Raw genomic sequence first — 19742 nt, forward strand, 5'->3', positions numbered from 1 at the left:
TCAAACCATGGACCATGTGCATGCTCACAAACAAGTCTTCTTCCAACTCCTCTAGCTTAACCTTTGATGACTTATGTGCTTCAGAAATGTGTTAAGCTATGACCCTGCTTAATTCTCTTTAAGCAAAATATCAATCACGTAGGTTTCATGGCATTGGTGCGTCATACTCTTGTGAACCCAAAACTGACTCAAATAAAATAAAACTGGGGAGTTCTAATTTTTCAAAAATATATTGGGATAAAGTACAAATAAGCCACTGAACTATTTGGGAAAAAGCAATTAAGCCATCGAACTCAAATAACCCCCAAATAAGCCATTGAACCCGGAAAAAAAGAGCAATTAACATTTTTAACAGGTTAACTCCAGGTTTTTACTGACTGGATTGTCAAATGTTTATTTTATTTACGTTTTTTTATTATTATAATCCATCTACATAGTAATATATTTTAAAGTAATTATAATCAAAGGAGTTTTGTCTTGTCTAGATCTAATTTATTTATTTATTATTATTTTTTTAAACAAAAGATCTAGTGAAAAAATAATAATAAATAAACAAATCAAATCTCGACAAGATAAAACTATTTTGATTATAATTATTTTAAAATATAATATTATCCAAGTGGATAATATTAATAAAAAAAATAATAAACGTAAATAAAATAAACATTTGGCAATCCAATCAGCAAAACTTGGAGTTAACCTATAAAAAATGTTAATTGCTCTTTTTTTTTTTTTCAGGGTTCAATGGCTTATTTGCTCTTTTTTTCCAGGTTCAATGGCTTATTTGATGGTTATTTGAGTTCGATGGCTTAATTGCTGTTTCCCAAATAGTTCAGTGGCTTATTTGTACTTTATCCCAAATATATTTGGCTCATCAAAACATTACATTTTATTCCTAACAATTTTCCCCTTTTTTGATGATGCCAAAACCTATACCCAAGTCATTTGGCTTTGTCAATTTTGAAAAATAATTTTTTTAACTGATTTTATTACAACTAGCCATTTGACGGGTTTAACAAAATATATGACTTGGAGATTTTAATTTTGGACGATCCTAACCGTATATTGAGACTAAGACGTGGGGCTTGCATATTTTTATTTTATCTTGAATTTTCTTCCCCCTTAATTTTATCTTCTCAATTATACGATTTACATATAATACTAGGTCCAATTTAAAATCTTGAGGCACATACTAAAGAAAAACTAAAACAATACTAATAGACATGCATGATCAAGACGTGAGCTAGCATAAGTATATTACGTACCAAAAGATGAAGTGTGCTAGCTAATTACATATACACCAAAAGTAATGTAGCAAAATATTTTACCTTCCTTTCAAAATGGCAATGATGTGTGACCTCAATTTCTTAAAGTCATGCTCGTAGTCCTTGTGTTGATACGGAGCGGTGACTTGTCCGGTCACGTAGTTTCCATAAGCTTCCTGGATATTCTCTCCGCGTAACACTCCAGCTTCGTGCCATGAAATGCACTCCTCAAACGATCTACCGTCGCTCATCTGGTCACTCCAGTGCCCGACAAAGTTCTCCAATTCTTGCACCAATTGCATTCTAGATGCATTATATTTTGTACTTGGTGCGCTTTGTGAAGTAGAACCGCCTTGAGAAGCTGTGAAAAATTCCATGAATTTTCCTCTTCGACCACGACCTCGGCTCAACATAGAGGATCCTCCCCGTGGTGCTCCTCGAGATAATGGTGGTCGAACAAGCTCAACAATGGGCTGTGATGGTCTTACCGAATCCGTACGAGTTGCCAAATGACTAGCGACTCCTTCTCCCTTTTTGGCAGCATCAAGAAATCGTTGAAAGCTTACAAAGGCACTAACTTGATTATTCCGGACTCCAGTTAAAAGGTCATTATTTACACCGGTTTGTTGAAGAAGGGCCTTCATTTGTTGCTCTATTAAGCGCAATCTTGAGTCTCTTTCTGTGCCTTGTTTTCCAAACTCAAGAAACATCTTCAAGATTTCACAACCTTGGGCATCTTGCTTATCATTCAACCCTTTTGCAACAAGATTAATTTCACTCTTCATAGATCCTTGCCCTTGAAGCAACAACCCGTCACACTCATACATGCTTTGTGATAAGCATCAAGCTTTTGATCCATGCTACCTTTCAAGCCTTGAATCTCCGAGCGTACGTCCCCTGAAATTTCTTCTCTCAATGTTCGAGCATCAAATGGATATTTCTTCTCTCAATGTTCAGGCATCAAATGGATGGTGATGCACCGCGGGTTGTGCCGTAGGTAGAGGACTTGGCTGTGTTGCATGCAATGGCTCCAACAAATCATCATGAGGTGTGGCAACAATTGGTAGGAGATCGGCAGTGGTGTGGCATACTGGATCGGTGTAGCAAAGAAATAGAGGTGTTTGTGGATCGGCATGCACGGCTTCCTCTTGAACATTCACATTTTTATCCCTTTTGTCTACCTCCACTAAATCACCTCTATCAAACAATGAATTTGTACCACTCAAATGTAAGGTGACTTACTAGTCATGCTAACTCCTCCATGTGTTGATTCCGTAAGCTCCATTGCCGTATGAGGGTATAGGGCATCAAAGCTTAAATTATCTTCTCCAACAGTTGAAGGGAATGCATCTAAATCATCTAAGCAATCAACATTGACATCCCTCAAGTTTGTTCCTTCTCCCGGAGGCCTTTGAATTTCCATTCTTGAATTGTGTAAAGCTTGATTAATATCGGCTCTAGCAAACCCATTTACCGTATCAACCGATACAGTATCTTCTTGCACATTTTTCTCCTTTCTTCGGCTCATAGCTACGTTGCTTAAGAAACATTTATTAATCTCCGAAAATCTCGTAGCTTTGGAAATATCACAGGTGCCAAGCCAACTAAGTGCAAACTCCTCCTCAACAAGTGAATTCGACCCTATTGTTGTGGCCAATGATTCATGATCACTTAGTCTCCATTTTCTCAAATCTTTTACTCGGCAAAGCTCTTCCAACAACACACTATCAACACCAAATGTTGGAACATCCTCCACACTCCCTACGTCATCCCCAACAACCGGCACGGGTGGGTTGGAATCCATGGAATTTAGGATCGGCACGGGTAGTGTGATCAAGGGGTGACTACATGCTTCGTCACTCGTTCTCCCAAGGGTGTTGGAACCTTCATTACTAGGTTCTCTAATGATGGATCTCTTGGCTAAGGTGGGTTTGGGGGGTTTGAGGCCTTTCTCTTTCGGGTGATTTTCTTGGCGGGTTCGATTGTGGTAGGATTTTTGGCTTTGGTTTCGGATGGTCTAAAGAGGTAGTTTTGGTTTTGAAGTGACTTGGGTTTAGAGAGGTTTACACCTTTGGACTTCAACAATTCTCCAACAACAAGTACATAGCCAATATCATGAGGAGACCAATCATCAACTAAGGGCTTTGCACTCACAACCTGTTCAACCAATCTTCCAAACAAAAAACTCCCCAATTCACGCAATTATTATTCACAATAATATGCATCAAATTCAACTTATCCTTTGTGAAATAATTTCTGCTAGCATATTTTGACTCAACAATTTTATGAACTATGTCTAGCAACATCCCATATTCATGCTTCAACAACACCTTTTTCCCATGAGCTTTTGGAATTACCGGCGCATCGACACGGCGTATTTCATTCCAAAAGACATTCGAACCATACCCATGATTTTCAACTCTCAAAACTGTCTCCACCAGATTAAATTTATTCCGAAAATCATCTACACCAATCAACACTTCTACTCCTCCCACATTTGATTTGATAGAATTGTTCTCAACAATAGCATTTTTATAAAATTCTATCACTTCATTCTTATAAAAACAATCATATTTGAATGTGCAAAAATTCAATAAACCACAAGACTCAAGTGAGTTGATGATTTTTACCCCTAACTCCTTTGTTTGAACATGGTTGTCGAAATCCCCGGTGTCTAGGATCATCCCACTTAGCAATCGGGTAGACTTCTTTGATCCTTCCGTGGTAGTTTCGGCCTCGGCTTGAGTTGGGTCTTCCTCCATTGAGATGAATTTGTGAGATTGTTGGAGTGAATTTGCATGCAAGAAGAATTTTTTGGAGTGGATTTTACGGTGGTGAATTCGGCAGTTCAAAAAGGGGTGGGGAATGGGTTTTTATTTATAGGTGTTTTTTAGGGTAATGGTGAGGGTGGGTTATGGGTATTTGTGTGTAGAATGGATTTGTGTGGAAAATTTGGGATGTGTAAGATTTTAGAAGATGATTCTAGGAATTTTCTCTTGGAGTGGTTTAGGCCGGCAGTGAGAGATAGGGAAGAAGGTGTAATAGGCTCAAAGGACTTCAATTATAGCGCAATATGCCTCCTAAATAACACACAAAATGTAGCATCTTTGGCACTTATCACAAAGTATAGAAAGCACTTCACGTGACAACCTATTCCTAAGAGTCAATTCATCAAACACCTTGTCTTCACCTCATTTCGTACTTTGTCCTCTCGGAACTTAAGGCGGGAAAAACAAGTGGAATGGAGGCTACAATCAATCTAGCAATCTCTTGCCTAGATCAATTGATCCTAGAATATCAAGAGAGTTGTGCCCTAACTCACAAGATTCATTCAAAGCAACCACTTCTAACAAGAAATCAATCAACAATTGCAATTCACAATCTAATTAAGCATTCAATTCTACACTGGCATCATGCAATCGATTCACAATTCAATCCCTAAAGAAAAACTAACCACTCATTGTAGCTATATGGATCATCATTGAATCAATATCAAACAATGAAATTGAAATTAGAAAGCAAGCGGATTACCAAAGGAAGCAGTCGTTTGGTGAGATCGGAGGAGAAGGTGGTTCTAGCACTCAGGCCTCAGCCATGAATGGAATAGTGAGAGCATTCAATGAAGAGTTAATAGTAATGATTAGATCAGCCGTTGTAGAAGGTGGTTCGGCGCAGAGGAAACGGGAAATAGGCGGAGTACTCTCCATGATTAAGGCATTTATAGCCTCATTTATGATTTATGATATTTATGATGAGATAAACATTTTACTCTTCTTGTACATGTATAAAAGGTCTTAAAAGACTCAGAAAAATGAGTTGAATAGTATAAATATACACGAGAGTTTATAGAGTAATTTTCAAGCAAAACAATTATCTTTTCTGTAGTGTTGACCAACTGACTGACCGCTCCAGTGGTCATAAAACCAACACATCCTATGTTGGGTCTAATTTACAGGAATGTGTGTCTCTTGGTTCAAACTTTAGGCGATGGTAGTTTGGAATGTAAAATGGTCAGGGAACAAGTTAACCCATGATCTTGTTATGGCAACTTGCTCTCCGTTTGAAAGTAAGGTTTAGGAGTTCGTGTATTCTTGAATTCATGAAATAAATCACTTGATTGTTTTTGCTCTAAAAAAAAAAAAAGAAAAAAAAAACTGCTAAAAGTTAACCCCAAAAATTATTTATGAAAAAGGCGTAAATCTAAAACATGGTAGTATCGAAAATCACCACCAAAAAAATACTGAATTTACCATAGCAAAGAAATTGTTGGGACGTTTCAAACGAGACCAGAAAGGATGATAATTTTTAAGGGGAGATTTTGAGAATTCCACCCAGAAGCCCAGAAAAGATGACAGTTTTTATGGCGTATTTGCCGAATGCACATTTGCTACAAAACATCCTTGACTGCAGGAATATATATATATATATAGGTCGACAATGACACTCAGCATTATCTCTTGAAAACATCAAGATGTGCTTTTAACATACTACGCAGGCCACTATATATAACTTCGTGTATATTTCTATTTTTTCCCTTTATGTTAACATGACAATTTTTTATTTTTTTTTTAAACAAAAACATGACAAGTTTTAATAAATAAAAACAATAAAAGCAGGACGCATGTCAAAACTTTTATTCCTTGAAAATATACTTACCATTTTCCATACATGATACAACTCCTTGAAGAGAGCAAAGGGTATTATTAGTAATCTTCGAAAAGCATATATCCCCCAACACCCCCCCCCCCCCCCCCCCCTTGAGATTGAAAACTATGAAAATAAAACGCTCATTGCCGGCTTGTTTATGTCTACCCAAAATATTATAAAGAGACAACACAAGTACACACTACTATGCCATTGAAATCTACACAATCATAAAATGGCCAAGAGCAATATTCTCTTGCCCCTGCTGCATATCATTCCTCTTTTGCTAAATTTCCAACAACTTTGCCGTGAGTAATTGAAGGAAATTTCCAGGTTAAAATATTACTGCAAATTAGATTGTCATGGAGTATATGCTTATCTTTTCTTTGTGCTTTCAGATGGGAAGGTTTTCATGGAGTATATAGGTGCTACTGGCAAACCTGTAACATTTGATCAGGTCCCAATAGAGCAGGGCATTGACTTCCACTTTGTCCTGAGCTTTGCCATCGACGCAGACCCATCTGCAAATCCTGCAAATGGCACGTTTTCGCCATACTGGGCTTCAACCTTAACCCCGGACTCAGTTGCAGCCATCAAGGCAGAGTACCCTAATGTCAAAGCCTTAGCTAGCCTTTCCGGGTGGAGCCTCCACGAGAAGAAGCTTAACTGGTACAAGCCAGCAGACCCGCAGCTCTGGATAACAAATGCATTCACTTCACTCCAAGAGATCATTAACACATATCATCTGGATGGCATTGACATAGACTATGAGAGGTTTCCTAGGCACAATGAGAGCTTCGCCTACTGTATAGGCGAGCTGATCGCTCTCCTAAAGAACCAAAGCGTTATTTCAGTGGCAACAATAGCGCCATACTACAGCACAGTCATACCCTATATTCAGCTATATGAAAACTATGGAGATCTCATAGACTATGTCAACCACCAGTTCTATACAGATAAAGTTAGGACACCAGAGGGGTACCTTGAAGCCTTCAAATTGAGGACTGCACAATTTGGCAAGGAGAAAGTGTTGCCCAGCTATGAAGTCAACGGAAGAGGGATCCAAGGGGATGCATTCTTTCAAGCTCTGCAACTCCTGGAAAAGAATGGGTTTGATATCAAGGGAGCCATGATATTCTCAGCTGACGCTTCTGCTGATAACAATTACTACTATGAGAGGAAAATACAAGCCTTCTTGCTCAATTCTACGCATGTGTGAGGTTTTATTGTTTATACTCTACAACTATCAAAGTAGTGAAAATTCAGTGGCAAGACTGCCTCACTGGCTCAGCATTCTACCTGTTGGTTTATCTTTTGATTTCCTTCAGGATCGAAAGCTAGTGAGGAAGGCATGCCACAAATTTTATCAAATTTGAGATGTTGGTGTTGGTACAAAAATAAGATACACCTTCCTTTTCTCACTCCATGAGAGCATTTTGTTCTGCTTCCCTTGTGAGAAATGGTGAAAAATAAACAAATATTTGCAAACAGAAAATATCAGAACATTAATTACAGCCAATTGTACAAACAGGTTTGAAGGACAACCAAACCAAGTACACTCTACAGAAATTTTCAGATTATAAGCAAAACCACTAATACAGAGTAGATATCAAGTAGAACAGGCACCATAAGTAGGTGTTATCTAAACCAGAAAAAAACTACATGACCCAGGAGTAAAGAGCCTGTCCTGAAGAACATGGCTATGTTGAAGATGAAAGCACTTCAATCTACCCCCTTGACATTCTTAGGAAGAGGTTAACTCAGAAATACTATTTCCAAGGGGGGCATTTGGTATCAGAAATCTTCTACTAAAAGCAAACAAGACCAGGATTTAGCTCAATTAGAAAGCAACACTTCTTACTGATTATCACAGAGCAAAAAAAAAATTTCAAGAAACATAGTATGTGAAACTGAATTTACTATAGTGCATTAGCATCAAAATTTTAGAACTCGCTGCTAGGAGCGTTGCTTGATTTATCAGTAGTTCCATTGATGCTAGTTTTGCTGATAATCCCCTTTCCAAAATATTTTGCAATCACTGAAAATCCATCTTTTGAACTTTTAACCTGCTGGAAGAATTGGTCTTGGCTTTTGGAACTTTGCTCTAAGCTTCTCTTTGTCTCAAGAATGGCTCTGTACTCAGGAGCACACTCAGGGCATTCCTTCTCATTGTCACCAAGGCAACGCTGATGGAATGAGTGCATACACATGAAGTGGACGGCAGGAAGGTCAAGGGTGAATGTGCAAGCAGTGCATTTGCTAAGCTGAAAGATTCTGGCATTGGTCCTAAGATCTTGGATTTCTTTTCTCATTGTAGATGTCTCTTCCTGCAAAATTGGAATGTAGTTCATAGCACTCCATTATTTAATTAATTTTATAAAGCTGTGTGAGAGAAGTTCAGAACACTCACACTATTCAACTCCATTATAATTCTCTCAAAAAAAAAAAAAAAATTTCAACTCCATTATAATTAACTCTATGGAAGCAGCTAAAATGCTGAATATAGAATATAAAAGAGAATAGGAAAATCTCATACAAGCTATTGGTTCAACATATGTAAGAAGCGTTGAGTTTATTGCTTGTGTCTCTTACTCTCTTAGTATTCTGCTTGTGTTTTAACGTGTGTCCTTTGATATTACCTAAGACTCTAAGAGTGTATTCATACTCTAGGTTAGCCTATGACTATATATGTGTAGTCCTGTGTAATCTTTAAGCAAGTTCAAGCTATGACTTAATCAAAATCTTTCCCAGTTTATTCAACAAGAAGAAATCCATTATCAGCTTCTAAACATGTATTTAATGAATCCGCAAGTAGCAAATTGCTGGCTATGAAATCCATTTATTGAGATCTAAGGACATTTATAGGAAGAAAGTAAAAAACTAGTCTTCAAATTTCCCTTTTCTAGCCAGAGGTGATCTTTGAATCTTGCAATTTGGGATTGTAATGGGTTATGGTGGGTTGGGGTATACTACATCCACCAACTCTTCCAAACCAATCATCCACCTTCACCACCACCCCACTGAGCAGGGAAATTTTAAAACCCACACTTGACCCAGTATGGGGTGGTTACCCAACCTTAGTAGTTAGTAGTTAAATACTTAAATACAAATATTCTCAATATTCTCCTCGAAATTATCATAATAAATAAATTTTGGAGTTAAAATTCAACATGTATAATTACAAGATTAATATAACTTAATAAATTCTAAAAAAAAAATATCTATACACCTAATTCTAAAATATATATTGTTGGAATATTAAAAGTCTTGGGCAGCTCACTAGCCTTAGTAATTAAATGGGCAGCTCACAAGCCTTAGTAATTAAAGCCTTGGGGAGATGAGTAGTTTCTTTATTTATTATTGTTTACTCTTGTAGACCTATATATAGACTTGTAACTTGAAGTTAGATGAAATACAAGAACCCTTTCTAGCTTTTAACATGGTATCAAAGCCTCCTTTTTGGGGCCTGAAATTTCTCTCAAACACCTACACCCGATGAACAGTCTCCCTTTTCCGACAAAATTTTCCAAATCAGTTCGTCCCTTGTCTGCGATTATATGGTGATTTTCTCATATTTTTCTGAAAGCTATGGCAAAACATGAAGGTTTAAACAGCATGCTGAAAGTTGCCAGGACCAACTTGTCTCATACTGCTCTTGCATTAAAATCTGATTCATCTTGGATTCTTGATTCTGGAGCCACTGATCACATTTCTGGTAATCTCTCATTTTTCTCTAATATTGAGTTCTCAGATTCTCTTCCCGATGTCACATTTGGTGATGGATCAAAAGGAAAAGCTATAGGAATTGGAAAAGTCACCATTCATTCTTTGTCTTTATCCAATTTCCTTTACATTCCTGGTTGTCATTTCAATTTGATTTCAGTTAATCAACTTACTCACTCACTTAATTGCCTTGTCACCTTTTCTTCTGATTCGGTGGTTATTCAGAACCGTCAAACAAAAGGGACAATTGGTGTAGGATATGAATCACGAGGTCTATACCATCTTTCATGTTCCGCCAATACCAAAACAGCTTGCTCGGCTTCTATTTCACCCCTTCTTAACCATTGTCGTTTAGGACATCCTGACCTCAATAAATTAAAACAACTGGTTCCTGGATTGTCGAATTTAAAAACCATAGAGTGTGAATCATGTCAGCTTGGGAAGCACTCAAGAGCTTCATATCCTAGTAGAGTGAATAAGAGGGCCAATACCCCATTTTCTTTAGTTCACTCTGATGTTTGGGGACCGTGTCGAGTTTCATCCACTTTGGGTTTCTCATATTTTGTTGTCTTCATTGATGATTTCTCTCGATGCACTTGGGTTTTTCTAATGAAGAACCGTTTTGAATTATTTGATGTGTTTCAAAAATTCTACAATGAAATTGTGAATCAATTTGGGGCATCTCTCAAAATCTTACGCAGTGATAATGCAAGAGAATATTTTTCTGACCCTTTCACTTCTTTTTTTTCCTCAAATGGAATACTTCATGAATCATCATGTGCTAGAACTCCTCAACAGAATGGAGTTGCTGAACGAAAAATTCGTCATCTTGTTGAAACAGCTCGTACTTTGCTTATTCATAACAAGGTACCTAAGAATTTTTGGGGGCATGCTATACTTCACTCTTGCTATCTCATAAATCGGATGCCTTCCTCTGTTTTGCAAGGAAAAATTCCTCTTCATATCTTACGTCCACAGGAACCTCTCCATAAGCTTCCATTGCGAATCTTTGGATGTACTTGCTTTGTTCATAATACTTCTCCAGGGCGTGATAAACTTGATGCCAAGGCAATAAAATGTGTTTTCCTTGGGTATTCTCGCCTCCAAAAAGGCTTTAAGTGTTATTGCCCTAGAACACACCGGTTTTATACCTCTTCCGATGTTACCTTTTTTGAAACAACACCTTTTTTCTCTTCCACCTCCGTTGAGTCTAATTTCCTAGGGGAACCCATTGAAATCACAGAAATTCTCCCTGTTCCTACTTTCTCAGAACCTATATCTCCCACTGTTCCTGAAAGGACCATACCTATTCCAACTCCAACCATTCAAGAGGAAGGACATATTCCACCGTTGTTGTACACCTACCAACGACGCAATCGTCAAGATTCCCAAGAGGATAGACATCCAGTTGAGTCATGTTCTACATCATTGTTACCCAATGATGCTGCCCAAAACACCACGATAGACTCTCCCATTGCCAGTCGGGTAGATAAAAGATCCACTCGAAATCCTTACCCTATCTATAATTTCCTTTCATAAAAACGTCTGTCTCCATCATATTGTGCCTTCATTGCTAGTTTGTCAACTGCTTTTGTTCCAAACAATGTCAAGGAGGCATTAACTAATCCAGGGTGGACTCAGGCAATGGTTGATGAAATGAAAGCACTACATTCTTCCGGGACTTGGGAGTTAGTACCTTTACCTCCTGGTAAAACTGTGGTTGGTTGTAGATGGGTGTATAATGTGAAGGTTGGTCCAGATGGACAAGTTGATAGACTCAAAGCTCGACTTGTGGCTAAAGGATACACACAGGTTTTTGGCATTGACTACACGGATACCTTCTCACCGGTGGCCAAGATCACTTCTATCCGCCTCTTACTCTCAATGGCAGCCAACCATCACTGGCCACTATATCAGTTGGATATAAAGAATGCCTTCTTACATGGAGATCTGAATGAGGAAGTGTATATGGAGCAGCCACCTGGATTTGTGGCTAAAACAGGAGCTAATCTTGTTTGTCGTCTTAAGCGCTCTCTCTATGGGTTGAAGCAATCTCCACGTGCCTGGTTTGGGAGATTTAGAGATGTGATCCAACAATTTGGCATGATTCAAAACAAGGCTGACCATTCTGTTTTCTATAAACATCTACTTGGAAAAAGTATATATCTTGTGGTTTATGTTGATGATATTGTCATTACAGGGAATGATAGTGAAGGAATAAATCAGCTTAAGAAACATTTGTTTCAACATTTCGAGACAAAGGATCTTGGAAAATTGAAGTATTTTCTTGGTATTGAAGTTGCTCAATCCAAACAAGGTATCTATGTGTCTCAACGAAAATATGTTTTGGATATTCTTGAAGAAACAGGAATGACAAATTGCAAACCAGTTGACACACCCATGGATCCAAATGTCAAACTTCTTCCAAGACAGGGGGAGCTCCTATCCAATCCAAGTAAGTATCGGAGATTAGTTGGCAAGCTATTGTACTTGACTATCACTCGACCAGACATCTCCTTTGCTGTAAGTGTAGTTAGCCAATTTTTGCAAGAGCCATGTCAAAGTCATTGGGATGCAGCCGTCAGAATATTGAGATATGTGAAAAGGTCTCCAGGTACAGGGTTGCTCTATAAAGATCATGGACATACAGAAATTGTTGGCTATACAGATGCAGATTGGGCTGGATGTCCTTGGGATAGGAGATCAACATCAGGATATTGTATTATATTTGAAGGTAATCTTGTCTCTTGGAAAAGTAAGAAACAAGATGTGGTTGCACGCTCAAGCGCAGAAGCTGAATACCGAGCAATGGCACTTGGAATATGTGAGCTAATTTGGGTTAAACAACTTCTTACAGAACTCAATTTCTATAAGCATGGTCCTATGAAATTAATTTGTGATAATCAAGCAGCGCTCCACATTGCGCATTGCGTCTAATCCTGTCTACCATGAAAGGACTAAACATATTGAGGTTGATTGCCACTTTATACGAGAGAAGGTCGCATCCGGAGACATTGTTACCACATTTATTGGGTCAAATGATCAACTTGCTGATGTTCTCACCAAATGTCTCCGTGGACCTAGGATTGAATACATTTGTAGCAAGCTGGGAGCTTTTGATTTATACGCCCCAGCTTGAGGGGGAGTGTTGGAATATTAAAAGTCTTGGGCAGCTCACTAGCCTTAGTAATGAAATGGGCAGCTCACAAGCCTTAGTAATTAAAGCCTTGGGGAGATGAGTAGTTTCTTTATTTATTATTGTTTACTCTTGTAGACCTATATATAGACTTGTAACTTGAAGTTAGATGAAATACAAGAACCCTTTCTAGCTTTTAACATATATAATTATTAAAATAAATAATATCTCGTTAAATACTTAAATGTAATATGAAAGTAACATATGATTATATGGTGGGATAAGGGGTAGCAAGTGCTATCTTCCAAGCCCACCACAGGTGGAATTTTTCACATCCATACCTATTCCATCACCTGCAGCCATCCATAAAAACCCAACCCACTCAAGTCAGATTGGAATGCATATATCAGTTATTGATATACCAAGGCCCCTAACGTTCACCAATATAGAGACATTGAAATCCATCACTTACTCTTATGTCAAAAGGGATTAATAAGGGTGTGTTTGGTTGATGGGTTTTGCCCATAGGAATGGGTATGAAAGTGATTGTTATTGTTTGGTTGATAGGTTTTTAGAACACTACTATGGATTTCAAATACCCCATCAATTGCAAAACTCATACCCAAATAAAATGAGGGTTTCATTCCCTTATTCATTCTCAAGCACTACTATTAGTAACCATTTCCATTCCACCCTACTACCAAACATGTTAAATACTTTCACCAAAACTCATTACCATTACCAAGTATTTGATACCCATTCCGATTCCCATGTGCGAACCAAACACACCCTAAGTGGTTTGCGTGAAAAAAGGCATGTTGGTAAAAATACTAGAACATTATTCAATAAATGAGGAATATGAAATGCTAAAAATATAGGTAGATTGATGTTGAACCTGATACTTTTCAATAGCTCTCCTATCTTCTTCAATCAACTTTGACTCCTGTTCCAGTTTACGAGCTATATAATCTTTGATAACAGAAAGTGTAAGGCATGGATTTCTAGACAGAGTCTGAAGAACAACAATGGGAGGCAAGATATCATCCCTTTCAATATAAGTCAATACTTCTTTGACTTCTTTGGAGCAGTTTTCCCCAAGCTCACCAAAGTACTTTAATAGTTCTGCCCAAAGAGAGGGATCACCACCTTTACCTGAATCACCAAGTCTCTTGCAGCAAGCAATTAAGCCCTCATGATCATGTGCCTGCATGTAGCAGGCAATCACCTCTTTGTAGAGTTTCATCTTCTCATAAAGAAATAACAAACCTTCCCTAAAACCATTCATTTCGCATAAAATTATGGCAAGATCAACATCATATAGTGGTTGTTCTTGTTCAGAAGGCCATGCACTCTTAAGCAAGCTTAGCCCCTTCATGCGTCTTTCTTGGCGACTTTTCTCTTCATTTACATCTTTTCTATTCAAATTCTCCCTCCCATTAAATCCTGCTTTTGAAACAGATGGTTCTACTCTAGCATCTTCATTTCCACCAATACTAGTTTGTGAGATTGATGGGAAATCAAGATCATGAGACAAGTATAACTCCAAAAGTGTGTTATGAATTTCCACTTGAGCAGGTGAGTCCTTAACTTTGCTGGTATACTGTTCAAGGAACTCCAAAAGTGACTGTGGATAGTGAACAAAGATATTGAGAAAATCAATGGGGGATGGCAACATGGAAACATATGTAACACTGGTGGCAGCCCTCTTGCCTGCTTCTCCTTCTTCTGTGCAAAGCCTCATCAGTATCTCAATTGTTTCTGTGGGCTTGTGCTCTATAAGAATTTTTCCATACTCTTTAACAGTCACCCCAGCCTGACTCAGTTCAAGACTATTAATATATTCCAATGCTTCATCATATCGACCAAGGTCTTCAAGCAAGATCTTTAAGTACCATTCATGTCGCCCAGTCTTCTTGGCAACATACATTGCATGCTCAAAATAATTTGCAGCACGGCATACCCTTATTGCAGTTTCAACATCGAACTTATGTTCCCCAACTGCACCCTCACTTTTAATGAATACATTCAACTTCTCGACATCTTTCAGTTTAGTATAGCAATTCAACAACAGGGTAGTATGGTCTTTTGAAGCAAGCCCTTTTTCATGCAACTTCTCCAAGTAATTGGTAAGGTTGTAGATTCTTTGTGCATCCAAGAACTTCTGTATCACATAGGAAGGCTCCAGATGGCCAATCGTGTGAATATATTGAGCCATAGCCTCATCATAGTCCTGTTTACCATATAAATGATCCCCATATTTCCTCAACACTTCAGCCGTGGCAACGGCATCAGCTTGTTGGCTCTGGACCAGGTTAATAGCAACAGTATAGAGATTCTTCTTGAAAAGCATATCCAGCTTACTCTCCATATCCTTTTCACCAATGCATAAAGCAGATTTATCCTCCATTATTAGAATTATGTTACCCCATTCACATAGCATGTGAGAGACCTCATTAACCACTATACTGTGGGCAATCAACCGGTTCTTCAGATCATAAACATTGAAAGTATTCTTCCCAGTTCTTTGATCAGCAATAACACATAGGAGGTATCCACGGAACCAACCAAGGAACTTCTTCTCTCCTTCAAAGGCCCAACAAGGGCCCCGACCATCAACCTCATAGAAGTATATAGCCTCTGGCCGACCGATTATCAACTCCTACAATAAAATTGTAACAAAACTTTGTGTGAATTTAAATAATGTAACGTCGATTTGTGCAATACAATCAAATAAAATTAATGCATTCAGATTTGCATACCGAGCGGTCACTCATTGCAACACTAGGAACAGAAGATCCAATCTGATCAAGAGTTTGCTGGCTAGGTGGTTGAGTCTGGAGGTTGAATATGCTCACTGATTCTGGAGTGACAGCAAACAACTGGAGGGCCTGGCCATCCACTCTAAATCCAAAACCAGTAATGGAAGCCTGGCTTTTGTTTGAATGATTAACCACCTGGAGCCTAAAGCGCTTAATACGTTCACGTGCAATATCCCCTTGAATGCAATAGATGCAACCATTGTCTAAACCGATAGCAATGAATAATATAGGAGGAGCCTCCTCTATTACCAAAAATGAAGTGATCTGTAGTGAAGATTACATGTTATTTATCTACTCTAATGCTAACATGAAAAATATTAAAAATAAAAAATAAAAATGGAAGTGCACAAATTATAAGCATATTGAAAATTGAACTTGCAGAGACCTTTGCTTCAGGGAACTGATTGGTGAATATCCGCAATATTTGAACACAATCAGGAGTTGATGCACTTGACCCCTCTTCCTGCATCTTGTCAAGGTCAAAAACTTTAAGACATGTAGCTGATACCTGGGGAGATATTTGCTCATCTTCTCCAACTGTTAGCAAGAAGTTCCGTTGCTAATTTGACCAGGAAGGAGAAAAATCAAAGTTAGTAGGTAGCATTGCGTACATTTAAATTTTCAATATCACACTACAGACAACAAAGTCTGAAACAATGTGTTTACTTTTCTTTTTTTTTTTCATCATAGACATGCAAAAGAAGCTGTAAAGAAACACAAGGACCAAGTCTTATTAAGTCACTGATACACCATACACTTCTTGATACATTTATACATGTGTCAGTAGTATTTTCCCTGTCTTCTTTTGTCTCTCTCAAGGAGATAACAAACCATTCAAAGTAGTAGCCCCAATAAAACTTGAGCAAAAGAACTCATAATTAATTTATAATTCGCATTTGAACAGTATCCATAAAACCCACATCCGAGTCTCGAAATTGGAATGACAGGCACTTGGAATTTCAATTCCTCATTATAAGGCAAACACAAGAGTAACTAAGTGGAATCAAAATATCTCGCACAAGAAAGGGTACTGACAAAATATCATCACAAATTATTCTCAAATTGCTTAGCACAAGTAAAATAGCTGATCTATCGAGTAATCACGGGTATTCATTAACACATTTGGGAAAAAATCCAACAATTAAAGGTTTGGATGAAAAAACCTTGAGCTGGTGAAGGAAGAGGACAGAGGAAGAATGAGCTTGGAAGGAGTAGTTGAACTTGAGGCCTCGATCCAGTAGAGAAACGGTGCCGTCATCGCAGCCCAAGACGATCCTACCTCTGCCGCCGGAGCAGCATTCGATCTTCCCGGTTATCTCTTCTTCGGAGCACTGCAATTTCCCCGAGTATTTCTCCTCGAAAAACTCGAATTTCCTCCACTGATACATCTCCCCGGTTACTTCCTATTTTCTAAAATTGGATCGTATGATGAGCCAATCTCGTAGAATCTCACACAGTGAATAATATTGCGATCGGAAATTCAGAATTTTAGGATGACAGTATAGATTTGATGATTGCAATTTGCAAATCGCTTTAAGAACATGGCATTCAAGTCAGCCACAGTTTACCTTCACTAGTCCACTTTTCAGCTGACATTTGACAAAAACTAAAAAACAAGGAGGGGAAGCCAATTGAAAATAATCCTTTCATTATTAATTAATAAATTATATGTTGATTTTTAAGTATAATATAAATATAAATTTCAAAACAATTTGCAATTTCTACAGTTCTACTATCTACTATCTACTCCGTACCAAAGTTAGGTCCAGAAATGAAAAATGTTCGTCCAATTATTTGATAAAAATGAATAGTTCAAATTATTTTTATTATAGTTTTTTTTACTATTTATTATATTATTTTCTTTCCTTTAATAGTCTTGCATTTCGTTAGTATAAACTTTTGAAACGAAATATTTCGTTAACTATTTATTATTATTAACTACTCATTGATTTCTATAAAAAAAAAAGATCTTAGGTTCGAAACTCATCCCAATCAAAGTTAGTATAATTGTTGAACTTATACTACGAACATGTTAGACCGTATTTAAAAAATACAATATAAAATTCAACATGAACTTTGGTCAAATAATTAACCTTGACTAAATACATAGCATTCAAAGTTGAGCATCAAAGATTACTGATGTAGTAAATTGCAGTACTACTACGAATACATATTAATTAGTATAGAGTCGGGCCGGGCTACGGTCCGTGTGAAGTCTGCTTGTAGGTTTAACGGGTGGAGCTCGGGAATAGGCGTAACGCCAAAGGCTTCCGAGCTGAATGAGGCTGTAGAGAAGTTGCCCAAAAGGTCCACCTTTAATGTTGCTTCGTAGGGTATTTATAAGGGATTCAGGGAACACATTCCGAGTGACCGACATGTGCGCCACGTGCCTCCCATGAACTCGGGGACCAGGTCGGCCAAGGAGGGAGGAACACGTGTAAGAGTGAACTTGGTTATCTGTTTACTTATTGAGATCGATTCAGCCGTTAAGTATTCAAGCTTGGGTTCTCGGGCGGGCAAGTAAGTCAGGATCGAGCTCTGAGAGGAGAGTGATGTGCCTTACTAAGGTATGAAGTCGGTCGTCCAGTAGGTCGAGTCGATCAAGTTCCGCTCTCCGGTCAGTTTAGGTCGGGAAATTCCCCGTGTAACACCCCCGATTTCCATACCAATTTAAAACTTAATCATGCAGATAATTCTAACCATAAAAGCATACACAGCAGAAGACTAAACATAAAAATAGATGGAAAACGTAGAGTGTTATGCCACGTCCACACAACGATGAACGCATAGGCGTAAACCACATCAAAATAATCTGTCTATCCAAGAACAAGGTCAACGACAATAAGTCTAAAGTCTAACAAAGGCACACAGGCCAAAACCATTACAATGTTCGAGGGATCTATACTATCTGTCTCTAGACCGCACTCGCCTTTACTCAGCACCTGAAGGAAACATATAAATATATGGGACGACGCCCGGTCAGCGAATGATGCTGGTAACCCACCAATATATGTGAAATATCATACATAGAGAGTGTATATACAAAATCATTTGCGAAACGGAATATAGTATATATAAGTTCAAATCCAATAGTAGAAGTCAAACACAAGACTCTTTGCACTCACGATAAAGATAAGGGAACACATCCCAAGACCACAAGAAGTACAACGACACACAAGAACGGCTCAAGGCGTAATCTACCATCACACAGTAGATTATCACCCGACATGCATAACACAAGAGAATAAGGACACAACCATTGGCAACACATGTCTTTGTGACAACACATGTCACAAATAGAGAAATACACAACAATGGCAACACATGCCTTCGTGACATCACCCATCACGAATTGATATGCCTTCCTTATGCCCGGTTCCAACCTTATGGCTACCCCCAACCTTATGTCTAGTTTCAATCATTACCTCCAGGACCCCTGTACACCAAGTCCAACCTTTTTCCCTCCGAGGACCGTCGTCCCCATCCGCCAACGATCGCCAACAATTCCACCAATTTCATAGTACACGAGGGTACCTATCACACACATGGCAACACATGCCTTGGCAACACGTGCCTCCCAAGAAATACGTGAACCCGACACACAGGTCACAAACTCCATAATCACGTCATGGCCACCACGAGGACCACTGCCGTACCTTAGTGACTAATGTCCCATACCATTAATCGTGCAATCCAGGTACAACCACACACACAACACCATCACAGGAATCAATCAACGGATCACAACGAAGATATGAAACCATACTCAACAAGAGAAGGATCACAATGCGACAACAACGATGATTAACACAATTCATCATCAATCAATAGGAAAGGACAAACCACACACGCTAGCATTCAAACACCAAACTAGCATGTTTATCAAACGGATAAACCAAACATAGTTCCGAAGAACACACAAGACTCATCATGGTTCAACGAATCACAAGGTTGAACACTTAGCACGATTCAAGACACAAACCTACATGGATTCCTACCATATAGTTCTAGACATACGAAACATCAAGAAGACACTCAAATAGTTCCACAAAAGAACATCGGGAAGTCAAAAGACTGAATACCGAGTCAAAAGAATCACAGGGAACAAATCCCCGCCCAAGTCCATATATGTACCCCGCGGGTGGGCCCACGGGT

The 19742-nt window shown here is 38.4% G+C and overlaps 2 protein-coding genes across 2 annotated transcripts; one reads left to right on the plus strand and one right to left on the minus strand.

Moving 5' to 3' along the window:
• Positions 1-6028: 6028 nt before the first annotated feature.
• Positions 6029-7498, plus strand: LOC109157537 (chitinase 2-like). The gene is made up of 2 exons (XM_019305392.1): positions 6029-6217; positions 6308-7498. Exons 1-2 carry the CDS (start codon positions 6145-6147, stop codon positions 7126-7128), a joined length of 894 nt encoding a protein of 297 aa, XP_019160937.1. The 5' UTR covers positions 6029-6144; the 3' UTR covers positions 7129-7498.
• On the minus strand, positions 7405-17183 carry LOC109157535 (vacuolar protein-sorting-associated protein 11 homolog). Its single transcript, XM_019305391.1, has 5 exons — positions 16751-17183; positions 15973-16146; positions 15528-15851; positions 13664-15427; positions 7405-8236 (listed from the first exon to the last, which is right to left on the minus strand). Exons 1-5 carry the CDS (start codon positions 16973-16975, stop codon positions 7853-7855), a joined length of 2871 nt encoding a protein of 956 aa, XP_019160936.1. The 5' UTR covers positions 16976-17183; the 3' UTR covers positions 7405-7852.
• Positions 17184-19742: the final 2559 nt, after the last annotated feature.

Source organism: Ipomoea nil, unplaced genomic scaffold, assembly GCF_001879475.1.
Source record: "Ipomoea nil cultivar Tokyo-kokei standard unplaced genomic scaffold, Asagao_1.1 scaffold2783, whole genome shotgun sequence".
Classification (NCBI taxonomy): domain Eukaryota; kingdom Viridiplantae; phylum Streptophyta; class Magnoliopsida; order Solanales; family Convolvulaceae; genus Ipomoea; species Ipomoea nil.